This window comes from Schistocerca americana, chromosome 7, assembly GCF_021461395.2.
Source record: "Schistocerca americana isolate TAMUIC-IGC-003095 chromosome 7, iqSchAmer2.1, whole genome shotgun sequence".
Lineage (NCBI taxonomy): Eukaryota > Metazoa > Arthropoda > Insecta > Orthoptera > Acrididae > Schistocerca > Schistocerca americana.
The window spans coordinates 187,027,697-187,046,556 of NC_060125.1; the positions used below are offsets into that span (position 1 = coordinate 187,027,697).

Here is an 18,860-nt window from a genome sequence, read left to right on the forward strand (position 1 = left end):
TTACGTCCATAGTCATCAACTAGCACTCGTCCTGCTATATTAAACACCCAACTAAATTCCTGTTAGCTTCAAGCTACCACTATTACGTCAACGGGGAACTGTATAATGCCTGTTTTCTATTCGAAAGAAAGAACACCGGCATCAAATTAGACCTTCCGTACAAACACTAATGCCAGTAGTGACAATCAGCAACGCTGCATTACGCCTGCATGGTTTTGGAGTCTTGTACCGTTAGTCTCTGCTGACTACGCCAAACTTCTTCGTACACTGAAAATACCTTACTCTTCTATACCTGTTGCTGATATGAAACAGTTTAATAACTGAAAGAACTAGAGCAAAAACATAGTCGGTATTTCTGATTGTGGCTAAACACGAAAGAGGCTGATTATCCACGAAAAATGAGGAAATCTAGTTTCTATCTGATACCAAGAATAGTTGTATAGTGTAGTATATTGTAGTGTAGTGTTGTATATCATAGTGTAGTCTAGAATTATAAATTACAGAATCTGCGATGTAGCACTGTAACATAGTATTATAGACAAGTAAAATGTGCCTTCTGGATTCAAATTGAACACAAGCTGATGACCCAAACCATTATGACCCACTGTTTAATAGCTTGTTTGTCCGTCCTTGGAACGAGATACATAACTGATTCTGCGTATGAGGGATGCGACAGTTTTTTGGTAGGTTTGTGGTGGTATGTGGCATTAGATGTCTACGAATAGGTCACGTAATTGGCATAAATAATGGACCGCTGATTTGCGTACGCCGTGATAGTGCCCGGTAGCGACCCAGATGGGTTCCACAAGATTTACATCAGGAAAATTTGGTCGCTGAGACATCAACGAAAGTTCACTATAATGCTCCTCAAAGCACAGCAGCACGGTTATGGCTCCGAGACACAATTATACAGCTGAAAGATAATATCAGCGCCGTGGACGACATCAAGCATGAAAGGATGGAGTTGTTTCGCAGCTGTCGGCGTGTCTTCGATTACCACCATAAGTTCCATGCAAGCGCAGGAGAATGTCTCCCACAGCATAATACTGCTCCCACCAGCCTGCGTCAGGTGGCTTCGAGCCGCCTTTTACCTCAATGACGGCGTTTATGGAGACAACCATCAACGTAATGTAGCAAAAGTATGACTCACCCGCTTGATTTCCGATGGTCCCGTGCCCACCGCAGTCGTAATGGATGGTGTTGTTGGGTCAACACGTGAACGCCTAGGGGTGGTGTGCTGCAGTGCTCCATGTACAACAATTTACAATGAACGATGTACTCCGAAACATATGTGCTGTTTCGGCAGAGATACCACATATCACCATCTATCCTACTTTACAGAGCAGATAAGCCTCTAGACCACACGTTCTGTGGTGATTCGTGGACGTCCAACCATTTAGCGCCTGGTGATACTTTCACTGTTCTTCTACGTCTTTCCATAAATAATCACGAATGTAGCACGTGAGCATTCGACCAGCTTCGCCGCTTTCGAGGTACTCGTTCACAAGCTCTGCACCAGAATAATCAGTCCTTTGTCAAAGTCACTTATCTCAATGGATTTCCCCTTTCCGTGTCTGCTCCGTTTGCATACTTTTGGTACCGCATCACGTGCCAACAATGCTACCAGGTGGCATCGTACGTCGCGATTAGCAGTGGACATAAAGTTTCGGCTTATCAGTGTATATCTGTGCACCAAATGGCTAAAGGGTAGTATTTAGATTTTTTAATTATTTACATATTTTAAAGCTGATATTTTTGTATACCTTTTTACCTGGAACACCCCAGTGCTTACTTGCACTAACGAAGTTGTGTTAAACGATTTTGTGTGATATTCATATATACTAAGCCAGTCTACAAACTTCCGTTGTCCGCAGCTCGTGGTCGTGCGGTAGCGTTCTCGCTTCCCACGCCCGGGGTCCCGGGTTCGATTCCCGGCGGGGTCAGGGATTTTCTCTGCCTCGTGATGACTGGGTGTTGTGTGATGTCATTAGGTTAGTTAGGTTTAAGTAGTTCTAAGTTCTAGGGGACTGATGACCATAGATGTTAAGTCCCATAGTGCTCAGAGCCATTTGAACCATTTGATTTGAAACTTCCGTCACCCTGTACTTTGCACTGTTTATACAGACCGATGCTGCCGACGGAACCAGGATCTGTTGATTGATTTTCCACTGCGCAGTTTCCAGGGCAGTGGCCGACTGGCCTCATTTGTGCCCGTCGGCTTAGCGCACGAATGACCTCTGTTTAGCCGCCTGGAAAGGTCGTAATCCCAAATTTCCAGGTGCATGGTTTTGCCGTTATGTAAAAACGGTCGTTACCGCTGGGCAGTGCAGGGGCCGGGCCACGGCCTAGCTGCCTCTTTCAGGCGAGGGGCTTCGTAATTCGTCATTACACCACATAGTGGCTTCCGAAAAACGTACGCGTCGCTCTACTGATGCCTGAGCCACGCATACTTAATGAACCCGCCTTTTTTAATCTTTTGATTTTTTCCATCTAGTACTCCACTGTCCTTTTATTAGCGTCTGTTCGAGATGTTGCTATGTTTGCATGCGCCAGGTTAAAACGGACCTAGATACAAGCTCTTATCTTGCTTTCTGAGCATCCTCACCGATCAACTCAGTGGCGATATTGGAGTATCGTTTCATCTGTGGTACTGTGTTCTTGATTTCCTGCCAAATAGCTCAGAAGTCGTAGTAATACAAGAGAAGTTTTCTAGTGAAGCCAAAATTATATCTAGGATTTCCCTAGGCAATATTTAACACCCCCTGCTGCACTTAATCGATAAGGGTCACTCAAAGGAAACGACACAAATGGTAAAAAAGTAAGCAAAATTTATTATTTCAAAAATGAGCCCAATGACCATTAATACATGTATCCCACTGTGAAACAAGACACCCAGTGCCTTCATTAAAAATGTTTGCGGTTGCCTACGGAGCAATGATTGTATCAAGCCGTGCACCTCTTAGGAAGAAGCCACGAATATCTTTCTCCAGGACTCGAAAATTATGGAAGCCCCATGGGAAGACATCGGGAATGTATGACAGATGTGTAAGGGCTTTCCAGCCAAGCTTCTGCAGAGTAATCAAAAAAAAAAAAAAAAATATGCCCACCCATATGTTGCCATGCTTGTTTCGTGTGCGCTACAGAAGTTTCGCTGGGAAACCCTTACACATCCTCTATGGAGTACCGATATCTCCCCACGTGATTTCCGCATTCTGAGAACCCTGAAGAAATACTTCTGGGGCCGTCGATTTCCTTGGGAAGATTAGTTGAGCGCCTGGATTAAAGGCAACAAACATTTTTCCATGAAGGCCTTGACCGTCTTGTCTCACAGTGGGATAAATGTATTTGGTGGCTGCTTTTGAAATAATAAACTGTTTATTTACTTTTTCTACATCTGTCTCGTTTTCATTTGACTGCTCATCACATACAATGCCCCGTCACATTAAGGTGAGGCAGTCAAAAGCGTGAATAACTGAGCAGCTGTCTTCGGTTGTTTGCAGATGACGCTGTCGTTTATCGACTGATAAAGTCATCAGAAGATAAAAACAAACTGCAAACCGATTTAGAAAAAATATCGGAATGGTGCGAAAAGTGGCAGTTGACCCTAAATAACGAAAAGTGTGAGGTCATCCACATGAGTGCTAAAAGGAACTCGTTAAACTTCGGTTACACGATAAATCAGTCTAATCTAAAAGGCGAAAATTCAACTAAATACCTAGGTCTTACAATTACGAACAACTTAAATTGCAAGGAACACATAGAAAATTCTGTGGGGTAGGCTAACCAAAGACTGCGTTTTATTGTCAGGACACTTAGTAAATATAACAGACGTACTAAGGAGACTGCCTACACTACGCTTGTCCGTCCTCTTTTAGAATACTGCTGTGCGGTGCGGGATCCTTGCCAGATAGGACTGACGGAGTACATCGAAAAAGTTCAAAGAAAGGCAGCGTGTTTTGTATTATCGCGAAATATGGGAGAGAGTGTCACAGAAATGATGCAGGATTTGGGCTGCAAATCATTAAAAGAAAGGCGTTTTTCGTTGCGACGGAATCTTCTCATGAAATTCCAATCACCAGCTTTCTCCTCCGAATGCGAAAATATTTTGCTGCAACCGAACTACATAGGGAGGAACTATCGTCACGATAAAATAAGGGAAATCAGAGCTCGTACGGAAAGATATAGGTGTTCATTCTTTCCGCGCGCTATACGAGCTTGGAATAACAGATAATTGTGAAGGTGGTTCGGTGAACCCTCTGCCAGGACTTAAATGTGATTTGCAGAGTATCCCTGTAGACGCAAATGTAGAATAACTGCCTTTTTCAACTCGGACCGCTTCGAGACGTTCAGCAAGAGATTCAGTGAGAATCTGCAAGCTACCGATAGCGACGTGGAGCCATGCTGACCCAATGCTGTCGCCAGCTGCGCTGGGTTTCTAGGTGGTCCCTCAGATTCTCGACTGGGTTTTAATCCTTGGAGTTTAGTGGCGACGGGAGTACGCTAAACTCATCCTGGCGCTCTACGAACTGGCGCTCTTCGAACCACGCACGTACAACTGCGAGTTGTGCGACAGATTGCACTGTCCTGCTGGTAGATGCCATCGTTACGAGGAAAAACCAAGTGCGTGTAGGGGTGGACATGGTCCCCAAGGATAGATGCATATTTGTTTTGATCCATTGTGCTTTCCAAGTGACGGTATCACCCACGGAATGCCACGAAAACATTACCCAGAATCTCCCTCCTCCGTCCTGGGCCCTTCGCTTTCAGGAATTTCGCAACGTACACGCCAACGGCCATAAACTATGTGATAAAAAGTATCCGGACACCTGGCTGAAAATGACATACAAGATCGTGGCGCGGTTCATCGGTAATGCTGGAATTCAATATGGTGTTGGCCCACCCTTAGCCTTGATGACAGCTTTCACTTTCGTAGGCATACGTTCAATCAGGTGATGGAAGGTTTCTTGGGGAATGGCAACCCATGCTTCACGGAGTGCTGCTCTGAGGAGAGGTATCGGTGTCCATCGGTGAGGCCTGGCACGAAGTCGGCATTTCAAAACATCCCAAAGGTGTTCTACGCATAGGATTCAGGTCAGGACTTTGTGGAGGCCAGTCCATTACAGGGATGTTATTGTCCCGTAGCCGCGCCCCCACAGGCCGTGCATTATGAGCAGGTCTTCGATCGTGTTGAAAGATGCAATCACCATCCCCGAATTGCTCTTCAACAGTGCGAAGCAAGAAGTTGCTTAAAACTTCAGTGTCGGCCTGTGGTTTGGTAGTTCCACGCAAAACAACAAGGGATGCAAGCAAGCTCCCTCCATGAAAAACACGACCGTACTCTAACACCACCGCCACAGAATTTTACTGTTGGTGCTACATACGCTGGCATATGACGTTCACTGGCCGGTCGCCATACCCACACCCTGCCATAGGACCGCCACATTTTGTACCGTGATGCGTCACTCTACACAACATTTTTCCATTGTTGAACCGTCCAATGTTTACGCTCCTTACACCAAGCGAGGCGTCGTTTGGCATTTACCGGCGTGAGGTGTGGCTTATGAGCAGCCGCTCGACCATGAAATCCATGTTTTTCTCACCTCCCGCCTAACTGTTATTGTACTTGCAGTGGATCCTGATGCAGTTCTTAATTCCTGTGTGATGGTCTGGATAGATGTCTGCCTGCTACACGTTACGACCAACTTCAACTGTAGGCGGTCTCTGTTAGTCAACAGACGAAGTCGGCCTGTACGTTTTGTGCTGTAGGTGTCCCTTCACGTTTCCACTTCACTATCACATCGGAAACAGTGGAGCTAGGGATGTTTAGGTGTGTGGAAATCTCTCGTACAGACGTACGACACAAGTGACACCCAATCACCTGACAACATTCGAAGTCCGTGAGTTCCCCGAAGCGCCCAATTCTGCTCTCTCACAATGTCTAATGACAACTCAAGTCGCTGATATGGAGTACGTGGCAGTAGGTGGCACCACACTGCACCTAATATGAAGAACGTATGTTTTTGCGGGTGTCCGGATACTTTTGATCACATAGTCTATGTACTACAGAGAATTGAACGTGATTCATCTGGAAAGGTCGCCTGTCGCCGTTCATTGGAGGTCCAGTCGCGGTACTGCTGTGCAAATTCCAGCCTTCGTCGCCTATAAACAGCAGTCAGTATTGGTGCATGAACCAGGCACCTGCTAAGGACGTCCATACTAGGAAAAGTTCGCTAAATGGTCGTTGAGGTGACACTGTCGGTAGCTCCTTGGTTTGTTGCGCGGTCATCCGCTTCAACAATTGCTCGTCTATTCGCCCGTAGACATCTCCGCAGCCGATGTTCATCCCTGCCACCTACGGCCTATTGTGCACCACATTTTCCTCGGTGCCGGTTTTGGGTAGCACCGGTCTGGCATGTATGGTATACTATAACCACAGCAGCACACAAACAGTTCACAAACCTAGCCGCTTAGGAAATGCTTCCAGGTTTATCGCGAAAGCCAATGATAATGCCCTTTTGGATGTCAGATGAATCGCTCCATTTCCGCACCACGACAACTACTGCGCAGTTGTCCGATTCTCCCCGACACGGCTTACATACCTTTCACAGCTCGTGCTGCCACCTGCTGTCTGCGAATACTAATTGCACGTTGATGTCGAAAACAGGCAGTGGTCACGTTTGTGTGACTGGACTGTGTATAAACTATTTAGGAGACTGTTTGAGCAGCTCTCTTACATTGTTTGCAGTTGATGCCGTAGTTTACCATCTAATAAAGTCATCAGAAAACCAAAATTGATAACAAAACAATTTAGACAAGATATCTGTATGGTGAGAAAAGTGGGAAATGGCCGTTACTAATAAAATGAGCGAGGTCCTCCAGGAAGTACAACAAAAATTCAGCCTTCCGGTGTGGCCGTGCGGTTAAAGGCGCTTCAGTCTGGAACCGCGTCACCACTGCGGTTGCAGGTTCGAATCCTGTCTCGGGCATGGATGTGTGTGATGTCCTTAGGTTAGCTAGGTTTAATTAGTTCTAAGTTCTAGGCGACTGATGACCTCAGAAGTTAAGTCGCATAGTGCTCAGAGCCATTTGAACCATTTTTTTGAACAAAAATTCACTAAATTCCTGTTACGCGTTAGATCACACAAATCAAAGGTTGCCTATTCAAGTCACTGGCCAGAGATAAAAATTACAGAAAACTTAAGTTGGAACCACCACACAGAAAATGTTGTCTGGAAGGCGAAGGAAAGACTGCATCTTATTGCGAGAACTCTTATGAGGTGCAACACAGAAGATTCCCCAAACTGTTTCTCCGGTCTGGTACGGGATCCTTGGCACATAGGGCTGCCGGAGAAGATCGAAAAAGGTCAAAGATGGTCGTTAGGGTATTATCACGAAACAGAAGAGAGAGTATTACGGATACGATAAGCTAATTGTGGTGGCAGTCAAAACAAAGGCGTTCTTTGTTACGGTGAGGTCGTTTCATGAAAGTTCCATTACCAATTTTGTCCTCGGAATGTTAAAACATTTTGTTGATTCCTTCTTACGTAGGGAGAAATGACCATCATAACGAAATAACATAAATCAGAGCTCGGACTGAAAGACGAAGATGTTCATTTTTCTCACGTGTTATTCGAGAGTGTAATGGTTGAGAAAGAGTATCAAAGTGGGTTCTAAGCATCCCCTGCCAAACACTTAAATGTGAATTGCAGAGTAATCCTGTACATTTATGTGTTTCGCCCTTCGGGAAATACAACGTGATTGTGGACCGAAATATAAGGTAACCGATTGAATTTCTGGAACATGGGAATCAATGTGAGATTTGTGTTAGTGAGGTTCGTTGAATCGAAGTTTTACAGGCGTGGAAGAGAAATTAAGTGATACAGCTGCATGATCGACCGATCGCTTGTTCTAATAGTTCCCTTGTTGTGAATTCTGCCAGAGAACGCAAATTATTTTAGTGTGTCGTTGATTTGCATAGAGTGGTTGTAAATTATGCTGTAGAAGCACGGGGGCGTAGTAGATTCGTTCCATAACTGACGCCTAAGATTCTGAATGGTTTCCACTAAAGAGACAATGCTTGCGCCAAGAAATGAAATTAGTGCGTTGGAACTGGAACCATCGTTGTTACTACCTGTAGGCAGTTAGGTTTCTAGGAAAAAAGTGTCGTGTGTAAGTCTTTTCTTCTGTTTTTAATCTTGCCGATCACTTGTAATCAGTCGGTCAGTATTCATAAATTGTCGTACGTCTTTGATGTTGCTGAGCAACACTCATACAATATTTTTTAAATGAAGACACCGCCATTTGACTTCTTTGTTGTTTAAGTACAACCCAGGTTGTACTTAAATAAAAATAGTCAAATGGCGGTGTGTTCCTTTAAAAAATGTCGTTCGTCTGCTTCTCTAAGCGCCAGGTTTCAGAGATAAAACGATAGTGCTATGGATGTACAAATATAATCAAATATTTTTATTTTTTTTAAAGACTACTGAAAAATTTCATAACCGGTAGCGCCCGCTACGCCACCAAGGCCGCAATTTCGTAGATGGACGAAAATGCAAGGTCAGTGTATGTTATCTTTGTATCTGGCTATGTTAACGCCAAATACCATTAATTTTTAGTGATGTCGCCGTTGCTAGTGACGTAATAATTTTATTTGGAAAAATTAAATTGCACAATTATAGCTTTTAATGTAGTAGATTCACCGTAAAATCAAATAAATAATTTTTCTAGGTCTCTATTGAGATTATTGTTCAGGAAATAATAAATATGACGGTAATCAGTTATTAAAGCCGAATGCGCCTTGAGGTACGTAGCTCCACAAAGTATGTGTTTCGTCTTGTTTGTGATTACTTCCGATTCATCACGCGTCGCAACGCACTATTGAGATTTAATTTAGCCTTTAACCACGGAAGCTTCCGACAGCACAGTCATTGCCCACAGCGAACGCCCGTAAGGCCCTTATTTGGCTTCCAACAGGGGCACCCGAAGCGCCGCTTTCCTCCAACTACGAACGTCTTCCCGCGCACGCGTATTGCCTGCTCCTGGTCTGATAAATTTCAACACCACCGTGCGATTAACATCAGTCGCACCTTGCAGCAATGATAGCAGCAACTACCACCACCTGATGATGTCGAGCAGTTGCACTGCTGAAATATTGTGCAAGTTACACAGTAAGATCCGGCGACGAACCCGAGCAGTGTATTTGCACACATCATCATTTATTTGCAACACGTACCAGGGCTTTCTACTGAACATCTATTTTACTCGCTGAAAATGACGATATGTCTGAACACAGCCCCATCTGCTATTTTGGCACTGTTCTCGATAAATACTTGCTGTTCTAAAAAAAATTGACTTTACTTCTGGCGATAGATCTAACTTATGTTCCCACTGTTTTGCAAATATTAATGGCTTTCAGCTCACTAAATATCTGGTAATAGAAAAAATAGAAAAATTGTCTCTGATGTCCCTGATCACAGCTCATTAAGTGTAAGGACACACTTACGTCCTTAGACCAAGTCAAATACGCGTGCTTTTTAGCGGCCCTCAGTGTGAACTGTGGTGAAATGAAAATGTTTTTCGCTACATCTCATTTACAACAAAGAAACTCATCCTCGTCTTAAAATTTCGCCCGCATTCTCGACAATGAGTTCACAGTTGTTCTCACTTTTTCTGGAACCAGACATAATTTTCGCTCGCAGTTTCAGCTCATCTGAAGGTGTGCACCCCAGGGTGGTCGCTTTTCAACGTCGCCAATCCTAGCTAACACATTGACTGGTTATTATATGCGAAATTAAAACGCGTCAGTCTGTTGGTGCTGCATAAAAATTATTCGCTATTTGTTACAATGAGGCGGACTTATAAACGTACTTGTTTTTAATAACTTTATCAAAATGTGGCCATACATGTCGAGCTGCGGAAGGACCTACGTTTGGGTATCTCGCCAAAACCAGAGGATATATGGGAGTTACAGATCCTTGATGCATAAACACAGTGTGGTATAAGAAGTTGTAATTGTTAATTAAATAGTCCTGGGAGCATTCAATAAAGACAAAAATAGCTTTATAAGTGCTGTAAGGTTCAATTGACTCTCTATGACTAAGTGTAGTGAACTGTGGATTCATAGCGTTACACTATATTAGGCCTAGTCTAAGGACAGAATACGATTAGGTGCTCACTTTAGTAAACGAAGCACATGCCATTATAAAGGTGGTGTTTTTCGTACGAGTAACTCTATATCGCTGATCCACAACCAGACGAAAAGTCTTTTTGGGCGCGGCTTGGCGAAAACGTGGACGCTTACACGTCACTAAACATTCCCAGTCTCACAGTGTAAACGTTGCCCATCACCCATACCTGGTTCCGTAGCTCAGAATCTGGAAGATATTTCCGGTTCCATTGTTCTGGCAGAATTGGGCGCTGCAATGTATAATAGAAATTCTCTGGAAACTATATACAATATGGACGGATCTATTTCACCACGATTCACAGTAGCACCAATTTCTCAAAGTGTTCTAGTGATGTTTTAGTTAGTAATGTGGAGTCCTTCCAACTGGTCGCTTACAGGGTGCCTAAAGGATGCTGCTTTCTCGGATAGCTATTCAACAATTCAAGTAAATCACATTACTAGTTTTCATTACAATAACAAAGATTGACAAAAACTTTGGAATTACAAAGGTGTCGCAAGCGATAGGCGACATGCATAAAATTAAAAATCCTTTGCTGTAAACGAGATCCACGTAAGCAATTGATATGGATCTCACGTCACTGCTATCGTTGTGTTCTCCTAGTACTGTGCGAATAGTCCGCCGAGGCTGGCAGGACCAGCGCTTACATTCTCTTCGGCCAGAGGGCGCTCCCGTCGTGGTGCGGTCCTTGTCAGCGGACTATCGTCTGACGTCGTCTCACCGCCTTCTTCGCTCTTGCGATCTTCGCCTGCGTGCCGGCGCTTCTCGATACGCCGGAACAAGTAATAGCTGTGAACCGAATGTATTCAACGTTGTTAACATCTTCAAGGATTTGACATGTGGTCTATCCCCGTTTAAGCGTCCACTTCGTTCTAGGGAATTCCAGATCTCCTTGAGGGTGCGTAGCTCACAGCTGATTCTGATCTCTCCTTGTCGGTTTGATTTATCTATTTTGGTATTTATCTGATCGTTTTGTGGGTCTAATGTAGAGCAGTTCCTTAACTGTACACAAAGAGCTCATTTCTGCTAGAGGTAGACTCATATCTGCGTTAGAATACACAATTTAACCCCCAAACAACATATATGGAGCAGTCGTTAGTCCGCAAAGTTTAAATTTATTTTCCTTTCAGTACTGCCTTCGTAGCAACCTGTGTACAATGCACACATTCTACGGAAATTCTTTTTCTTAACTTCACTGTCTCTGCCATAGTTTCGGACAATGTCACCACAATATAAAGTGATTAATTTTTCTAGAACCACAGTTGATATAAATTATTTATCACAAGTTTTTCTTGCGAATACCTCTGATGGTAGCCATCTTTGTCGAGAGCTAGAGATACATTTCGAAAGTTTTATGTAAGATATGGAGGAATTTCTGCTGGTCGTCTTCTGAAGCCATCAGTATTCCACGGTTAACGTCCAGTAGGAAAGACTCGTCCTACTGTCTTCCGCTCAGCTTGATTCCATTAGGTCTTGTGCTTTCCACGCCAGGATCACCTCGTCAGTGTACAAAGTAGGCAGTACTTGTGATTAGTGAATCCTTTAAATACAACTGTACTTACAACAATTAGCAAAGAACTATTTGAAACAAATATTTCCGTGCTGTTTGTTCCAGACATAATGTATTATTGTTCTCCCCGGCTGGAACTCAGAAACAAGATACAAGACAGTGTAAGACAGGGGTGCAGATTTTGTCCCCTACTATTCAATCTGTACATCGAAAAATCCGTGATGGAAATAAATTAAAGGTTCAGGGGAAATCAAATTCAGAGTGAAAGGATATCAGGGATAGGATTCGCTGATGATGTTGCTAACTTCAGTGAAAATGAGGAACAATTGCAGAACCCGTTGAATGACCGCAGAGTACAGATTAATATAAACCAAACTAAGACAAAAATAGTGAGGACTGATAGAAACGATTTTAGCGATAAATTTTACATCAAAATCCGGTATCACAAAAAAGGAATTCTGCCAACTTGGCTTGAAAATTACGGATGGCGGCCGAATTCTGTTATCTTGGAAGCAAAAAAAGTCACAGGCTAAGGGGTAATCCATCGCAAAAAGATGTCCACTGCTAACAAACGTAGGCTTTAGTTTGAGAAAGAATTTTTTGATAATGCACGTTTGGAGCACAACTTCGTATGGAAGATAGTCATTGACGGTGGAAAACGGAAGTTAACAGAACTGTTTGGGATGTGGTGCTATGTAAGGACGTTGGAAGCCGGTTGGACTGATAAGATAAATGAGTAGGTGCTCCAGAGAATCAGCGACCGGACAACATTGACAAGAAGAAGGGATAGAATGACTGAATATTTGTTAAAACATCGAGGAATAACTTCCGTGATATTTAACGAAACTATAGAGGACAAAATGTTTTGGGAAGACAGAGGATGTAATACATCCAAAAAATAATAGAAGTCGTCGTGTACAAACGTAATTGTAAGTTGAAAAGATTGCCACACGAGGTGAAAGCGTGGGTGGGCCGCATTAAACCAATCAGCTTTCTGAACACTGATGAAAAAGTGAAAAGATCCGTTACACGCCCCACTAATTGTGTCAATATGCATTATTTAATAAAAATAGTCTTTCACAGAAAAAAAACTTGCCCTGAACAAAAATTTTATTTGGTGACGTATAATGGAATCTACGTTTGAAATTACGACAGCTGCAGGCTTAGTTTTTCGGATTTTCCGCCGTTTCTAGCGATCCGCGCAGACCGGAAAGAGCTCTCACCTGAATTCCAATTTCTTCGTATTTCAGTTGCAGCTGATTGAAGGTTTAGTTCTCGTTACCCGATGATATTAAACACGCTCTTTCAATGCTTCTCCATAGTCCACAACGTATCGGCAGAACGAAATTTTTTGAGGATTGCGTTCAGTTCGTCTTCGTCAACCAAACTACAATCAGTTACCCGGAAGTGAAACTGTTCCCCTGCGTGCGATACGACTGGGCAATTTTTTAACCTATTTATGGTTGCATAACGTAGTTTTCTGTAACAGAAGTTACAAGAAATTGTTTTTGTTTTGCGGTGCACTAATCACTGATACATACAAGTCACAATAAATTGTAAATACGTAATATCCGTTCATCAGCAATTCAGTTAGGAATAGGTGCCTGTCTGAAAGTCAATGCTCCATGTCGAATGGAGTAATTCGTTGTGTCACGTGAAAGGAATTTCACCAAAACTTGATTATTCAGTCTATTTCATGCGTTAATTAGAGATCCGGTATTTGTAGTTGACTACAGAATGATTCTGCTGCCACCAATGAACTTTTCGCGTAAGTACCACGAAGATAGTCACATATTCTATACCTACCAACCATAACCTTCCGAGGTGGATGGGTTCAAGGTCCACTGTTACAGATAGCAACCACAGTAGGAGGGTCTCTGCGGAAAGGCCTGACAAACATGTGTGTCCTGAAGAGAGACAACAGCATTGCCAGTAGATGCAGGGTAACATTTTGAATCTGGCCAAGCATAGCCTCGCTATGCTGGTATTGCGAATGGCTGAAGGCAAGGAGAAACTACAGCCGTTTTTTTCCCGAGGACATGCAGTTCTACTGCATGGCTTAATAATAGTATCATCTTCACTAAAATATTCCGGAGGTTAAATAATGCTTCATTCGGATCTCGGGGCGGAGACAATTCATGACGACGTTGACATCACGAGAAACAAAACTGCCGTTCTACGGGTCAGAGCGTGAAATTTTAGATTCGTTAATTAAGTATGTAGGATATAGCATTTAAATAGGAAAATAGATGGGTTGAAGATGGATATAGTTGGAATTAGTGAAGTGCAGCATGAGGAACAAGTTTTCAGGGCAAATGCATACAGGGTTATAAATACAAAACCAAATTGGAGTAATGCAGGAGTAGGTCTAATAACCAATAAGAAAATATGAATACGGGTAAGCTTCTATTAACAGCGCAATGAACGCATTATCTACCCAAGTCAGACATGAAGTCAACACCTACCACAATAGAGTTAGTTTATATGGTATCTAGCTCTGAAGATAGCGAAGAGATTGGAAGAATTTATGATGAGATAAAAGAAGATATTCAAGTAGTTAAGGTTGATGAAAATTTAATTGTGATTGGGGAATGGGATTACGTAGTAGGAAAAGCACGAGAAGGGAAAATAGTAGGAACATGAAAGAAGAAGCCGCCTGGTAGAATTTTACACAGAGCATAATACAGTCATCGTTGTATGCAGAAGAGAACTGAAATCGCAGGAAGGTTTAAATGGATTACATAACTGTAAGACAGATATTTCTTAACCAAATTTTAAATTGCAAAACATTTCTAGGGGCATGTAATGAATCTGACAATAATTTACTGGTTGTGAAATGTAGATTAAACCTAAAGAGGTTGCAGGAAGATGGGAAACGAAGGAGATACGACCTGAATAAGTTGAGAGAACCGGTGCTTGATGAGGATTTCAAAGGGAGAACTAAGTAACGATTGATTTTGTGAGGAACACAGAAGACGAATGAGTAACATTGAGAGAAGAAATAGTGAAGGCAGGAGAGGATCACACAAGAAGCAGAAAAAAAAATGCAGAAATCCTTCAGTAACGGAAGACATACTGAACGTAGCTGAGGAAGGGGTTGGGTTGGGTTGTTTTGGGGAAATAGACCAAACAGCGAGGTCATCGGTCTCAAAGGATTAGGGAAGGATGGGGAAGGAAGTCGGCCGAGCCCTTGCAAAGGAACTATTCCGACATTTGCCTGGAGCGACTTCGGGGAAATCACGGGAAACCTAAATCAGGATGGCCGGACGCGGGATTATCGAACCGTCGTCCTCCCGAATGCAACTCCAGTGTGCTAGCCACTGCGCCACCTCACTCGGTGCTGAGGAAGGGAATAATTATAAACACGCAGCAGATGAATCAGGAAAACTGGAATATGGATGTCTTAAAATAAGATTGATATGAAACTCAAAATAGCTGAGCAAGGATGACTAGACGAGAAATGCAAGGATGTGGATGCATGCATAACAAGGGAAACGATAGACGCCGCCAATAAGAAAATGAAAGAAAGCGTTGCAGAAAAGAGAAGCAGCTGTACGAATATGAAGGGCTTAGAAGGCAAGCCAGTACAAAGAAAGGAGTAAATATGAAAGGTGGAGGAGCATACAGCGTTATTCGTAACTACCTCTGGAATTTCAGAAGACGACCCTGTGAAAGAAACACAAAGGGGCAGGCATTTTAGAACATGCAGACAGATCATCCGCTCTGCATTGTCGCAACAAAGATGGAGGAGGAGATTGACAGAGGGGAAGAAGCACATGGACAGAAGTGGGTAGAGCAGATGGACAGAGATAGTGGAAAGGAGCAGATGGACAGAAATAGGAGGAAGTAGCAGATGGGCCGAGAGAGGGGCAAATGGAGATAGGCAGAGAGTGAGTGTGGAAGAGATGGGCAGAGAGAGGGGGACAAGAAGATGGAGATAGTGGGGGTGATGAAGGTGGAGAGAGAGAGAGGGGGAGAAAGGTAGAGAAAGACTAATAGATCTGGAATAATTATATACGTGGGCAACGCAGATTACTCAACTTGTAGCTGGATAAAATTCGTATGTGCTAATCGTGACGTTGGTTCTCTTTCAGTTTCGTGATACCAGATTTCTACAGTCCACAGCAGAAATTTAATGAATTTTAGAAGTTGTTTTAAGTAAGAAGATGTCAGAAATAAAAGTAAATTTTAAGAAGCAATCTGCTCGCTATATAAACATGGAATAAATGTATCAAGAAGTGGTTTTGATATATTTAAAACTTTAAATTGTGGATTCTGTACTCGGAGAAAACAAGGAAAGGACATTTTAAGATTTAGAAACGTTACACTTTTAATCTTCGTGTAAAATATAATACAAGGTCTATTTGTTCATGGCTTTTTGTGTACTAAAATGTGTTTTTTTGTAGATATAAAGTCGAAAAGATGGCTTATCTTTGAAAAAACTATGTTTGTACAGTTATAAACTCTTACTGATGTGTCGACTACTTGTTTCATCTTAAGTCATCTGAGGATTGGCTAGAAAGCCGAAAGCCGGTTCACAATGAACTATCAAATAATTATTATTGTGGGACATCAATGCTGTATATTTCAGTTTTTCATATATGTTCTAATACGTGTAAAGAAGTGAGGTAATATCATTCTGAACTGAATGTAAATCCGACAAGCCAGTACTGAGATACTTTAACAAAATTGGAGCTAATACATGACAAACAACATAAAATCCAAGACAAAATATAGCATTCAGGAAAACTCTCGAATTAAGATTCATGGGTCGGAAATTAAGGGACAAGTGAGACATCCTCGTTGCAAAGGCTGATAATTCGAACGAACATCAACAGCTACAGTTGGAAGGTACAACTGGTGCAACAGACATGTGAATTCTTCCATTAACTAGCTGCTGCATTGAATATTGGTTGGTGCCCACCGTGATAATTGTGATCTTATTGAAGAGCTCAGCCGGAGTACAAACGACGCAGTAAATGTTTCCTGTATTGCATATAGTACAGCACTTTATATTAATTTGATTTATAGTTTCAGAAGTGTGAGACCATAAACATGGTTAATTGTTGGTACATGCTACATTGTTTCGCAAGTAGCCCATAGCTGGAGGCATCTGCAGCATCTTCGAACAGTCAGTCACAGAAATCCTGAGGTGACATTAACACGTGGGGCAACATTGTTTATTGCCTACATCTGCAGCAAGACTCACCACTTTGTCACCGAGGTGCGCCACTCTGCACGGCAGGTACACGGTCTGCCCAGCGAGCGCCGTGATGCTGGTGTCCGTGGGTTCGAAGCTAGGTGGGGGCAGTCCGTGCGGCTCCGGAGTCCTCCAGTCGCGACTGGGCGTGCCCCACGAGTAGCCTGGAAAGTTAACACCCTGCATAAGGTACTGTCTCATCCTAACACGACACAATATCTCAAGTAGGAGGGGCGTTCAATATGAAATGCAACACATTTTTTCCTGAAAGCGGGTCGGTTTAATTTAGGATTCAAATGTAAGATATTACTCCCCACTCTTTTGGTTACAGAATCCTATTTTTCAACACAATCAATGCTCACTGTCCGCCCCTGGTAGCTGAGTGGTCAGCGTGGTGGAATGTCATACCTAACGGTCCGATTTCGATTCCCGGCTGGGTCGGAGAATTTCTCCGCTCAGGGACTGGGTGTTGTGTTGTCCTTATCATCATCATCATTTCAACTCCATCGACACGCAGGTCGCCGAAGTGGCGTCAACTCGAAAGACTTGCACCAGGCAACCTGTCTACCCGATGGGAGGTCCTAGCCACATGGCATTTCAATGTCCAGTTTTCAGTTTGACGGCCGTATGACATCTTACTTCGAATACTTGTGTGCCCGCACGGTACCACTGTGCTGGTTGACGTTGGAGCCAACGTCTTGCCGTATCCATAACCTACCCACATCCATGTCCTGCTTCCCGCAGAGTGCATCATTCATTGTGCCAAACGGACGGAAGTCGTAAGGTAGGAGATCCGAGGGTGAATGAGGAAGTCTTGTCCAATAAAGGTTTGTGAGCTTCTCTCGGGTGTGCAGACTTATGTGAGGCCTTGCACTGTCATGGAGAAGTTCGTTTCCTTTTTCGTGAAGCTGAAGTCGTTTCTTCATTTTCCCGAGGGTAGCACAATTCAGAACTGATCGTTGCACCGTGAAGGAGAACATCAAACATAATAACGCTTTCAGAGTCCCAGAAGACCGTCGCATTGACTTTACCGGCTGAGGCTGTAGCTTTGAACTTCTTCCAGGATAGATAGTGTGGCAGCACTAAGAGGATTGCCGTTTTGTTACCGATTCGAAGTGATGAAGTTTCATCGCTTGTGACGATGTTTTACAAAAATTGGCCCTATCAGCCCCGTAAAGCGCAAGCAATTTTTCTGTTAGGCGGCGAGGAATCCAGTGGAGCCGGCCGTTGTGGCCGAGCGGTTGTAGCACTTCAGTCGAGAACTGCACTGCTGCTACGGTCGCAGATTCGAATCCTGCCTCGGGCATGGATGTGTGTGATGTCCTTAGTTAGGTTTAAGTAGTTCTAAGTCTAGGGCACTGATGACCTCCGATGTAAAGTCCTGTAGTGCTCAAAGCCATTTTTGTATCCAGTGGACACACACCTTTGAGCGTCGCAATGGTGGACGAGTGTGTCAGCACTACGAACAGAGACGTCCAGTTGAGCTTTGAGTTGTCTGACTGTGTTCCGTCCGTCACCTCGAATGAGAGTGTCCGCACGTTCCAACGCGGCAGTAGTCACAGCTGTGTGTGGCCGGGTGGCACGCGGGAGATCGGACAGGTCTGGGCGACCTTGACGCAATGATCACAGACGCCTCGCCGAACGATTCACAGACAGGTCTCCGTAGACGTCCTGCAAGCGTCCATGAATATCTGTAATGCTCTGGTTTTCCGCCAAAATAAACTCAATGACATATCTCTGTTTGGAACGCACCTTCGTTGCAGACGACATTCTGAAGGGTACGTATAGCACCGCCATCTGTCGGCAATTCATGAAACTATATGGGCTGAAGCGAGAATATTCCACGATGTCCCACAACCAATTCCACGTTTTTTTAACCGAAATCGGCCGATAAAAAGAAAATGTGTTACATTACTTACAGAACGCCCCTCGTATATCGATGTGGCTGTGTATAAATGAACAATAC

General features: G+C 43.4%; 1 protein-coding gene across 1 annotated transcript in view; it reads right to left on the bottom strand.

Moving 5' to 3' along the window:
• LOC124622836 (lachesin-like) overlaps positions 1 to 17,095 on the bottom strand; it is a 689,013-nt gene extending 671,918 nt beyond the window's left edge. Inside the window, exon 1 of the mRNA XM_047148627.1 lies at positions 16,904 to 17,095. Within this exon, the coding sequence (XP_047004583.1) occupies positions 16,904 to 17,095 (192 nt within the window). The remainder of the gene's footprint in view (positions 1 to 16,903) is intronic.
• Positions 17,096 to 18,860: the final 1,765 nt, after the last annotated feature.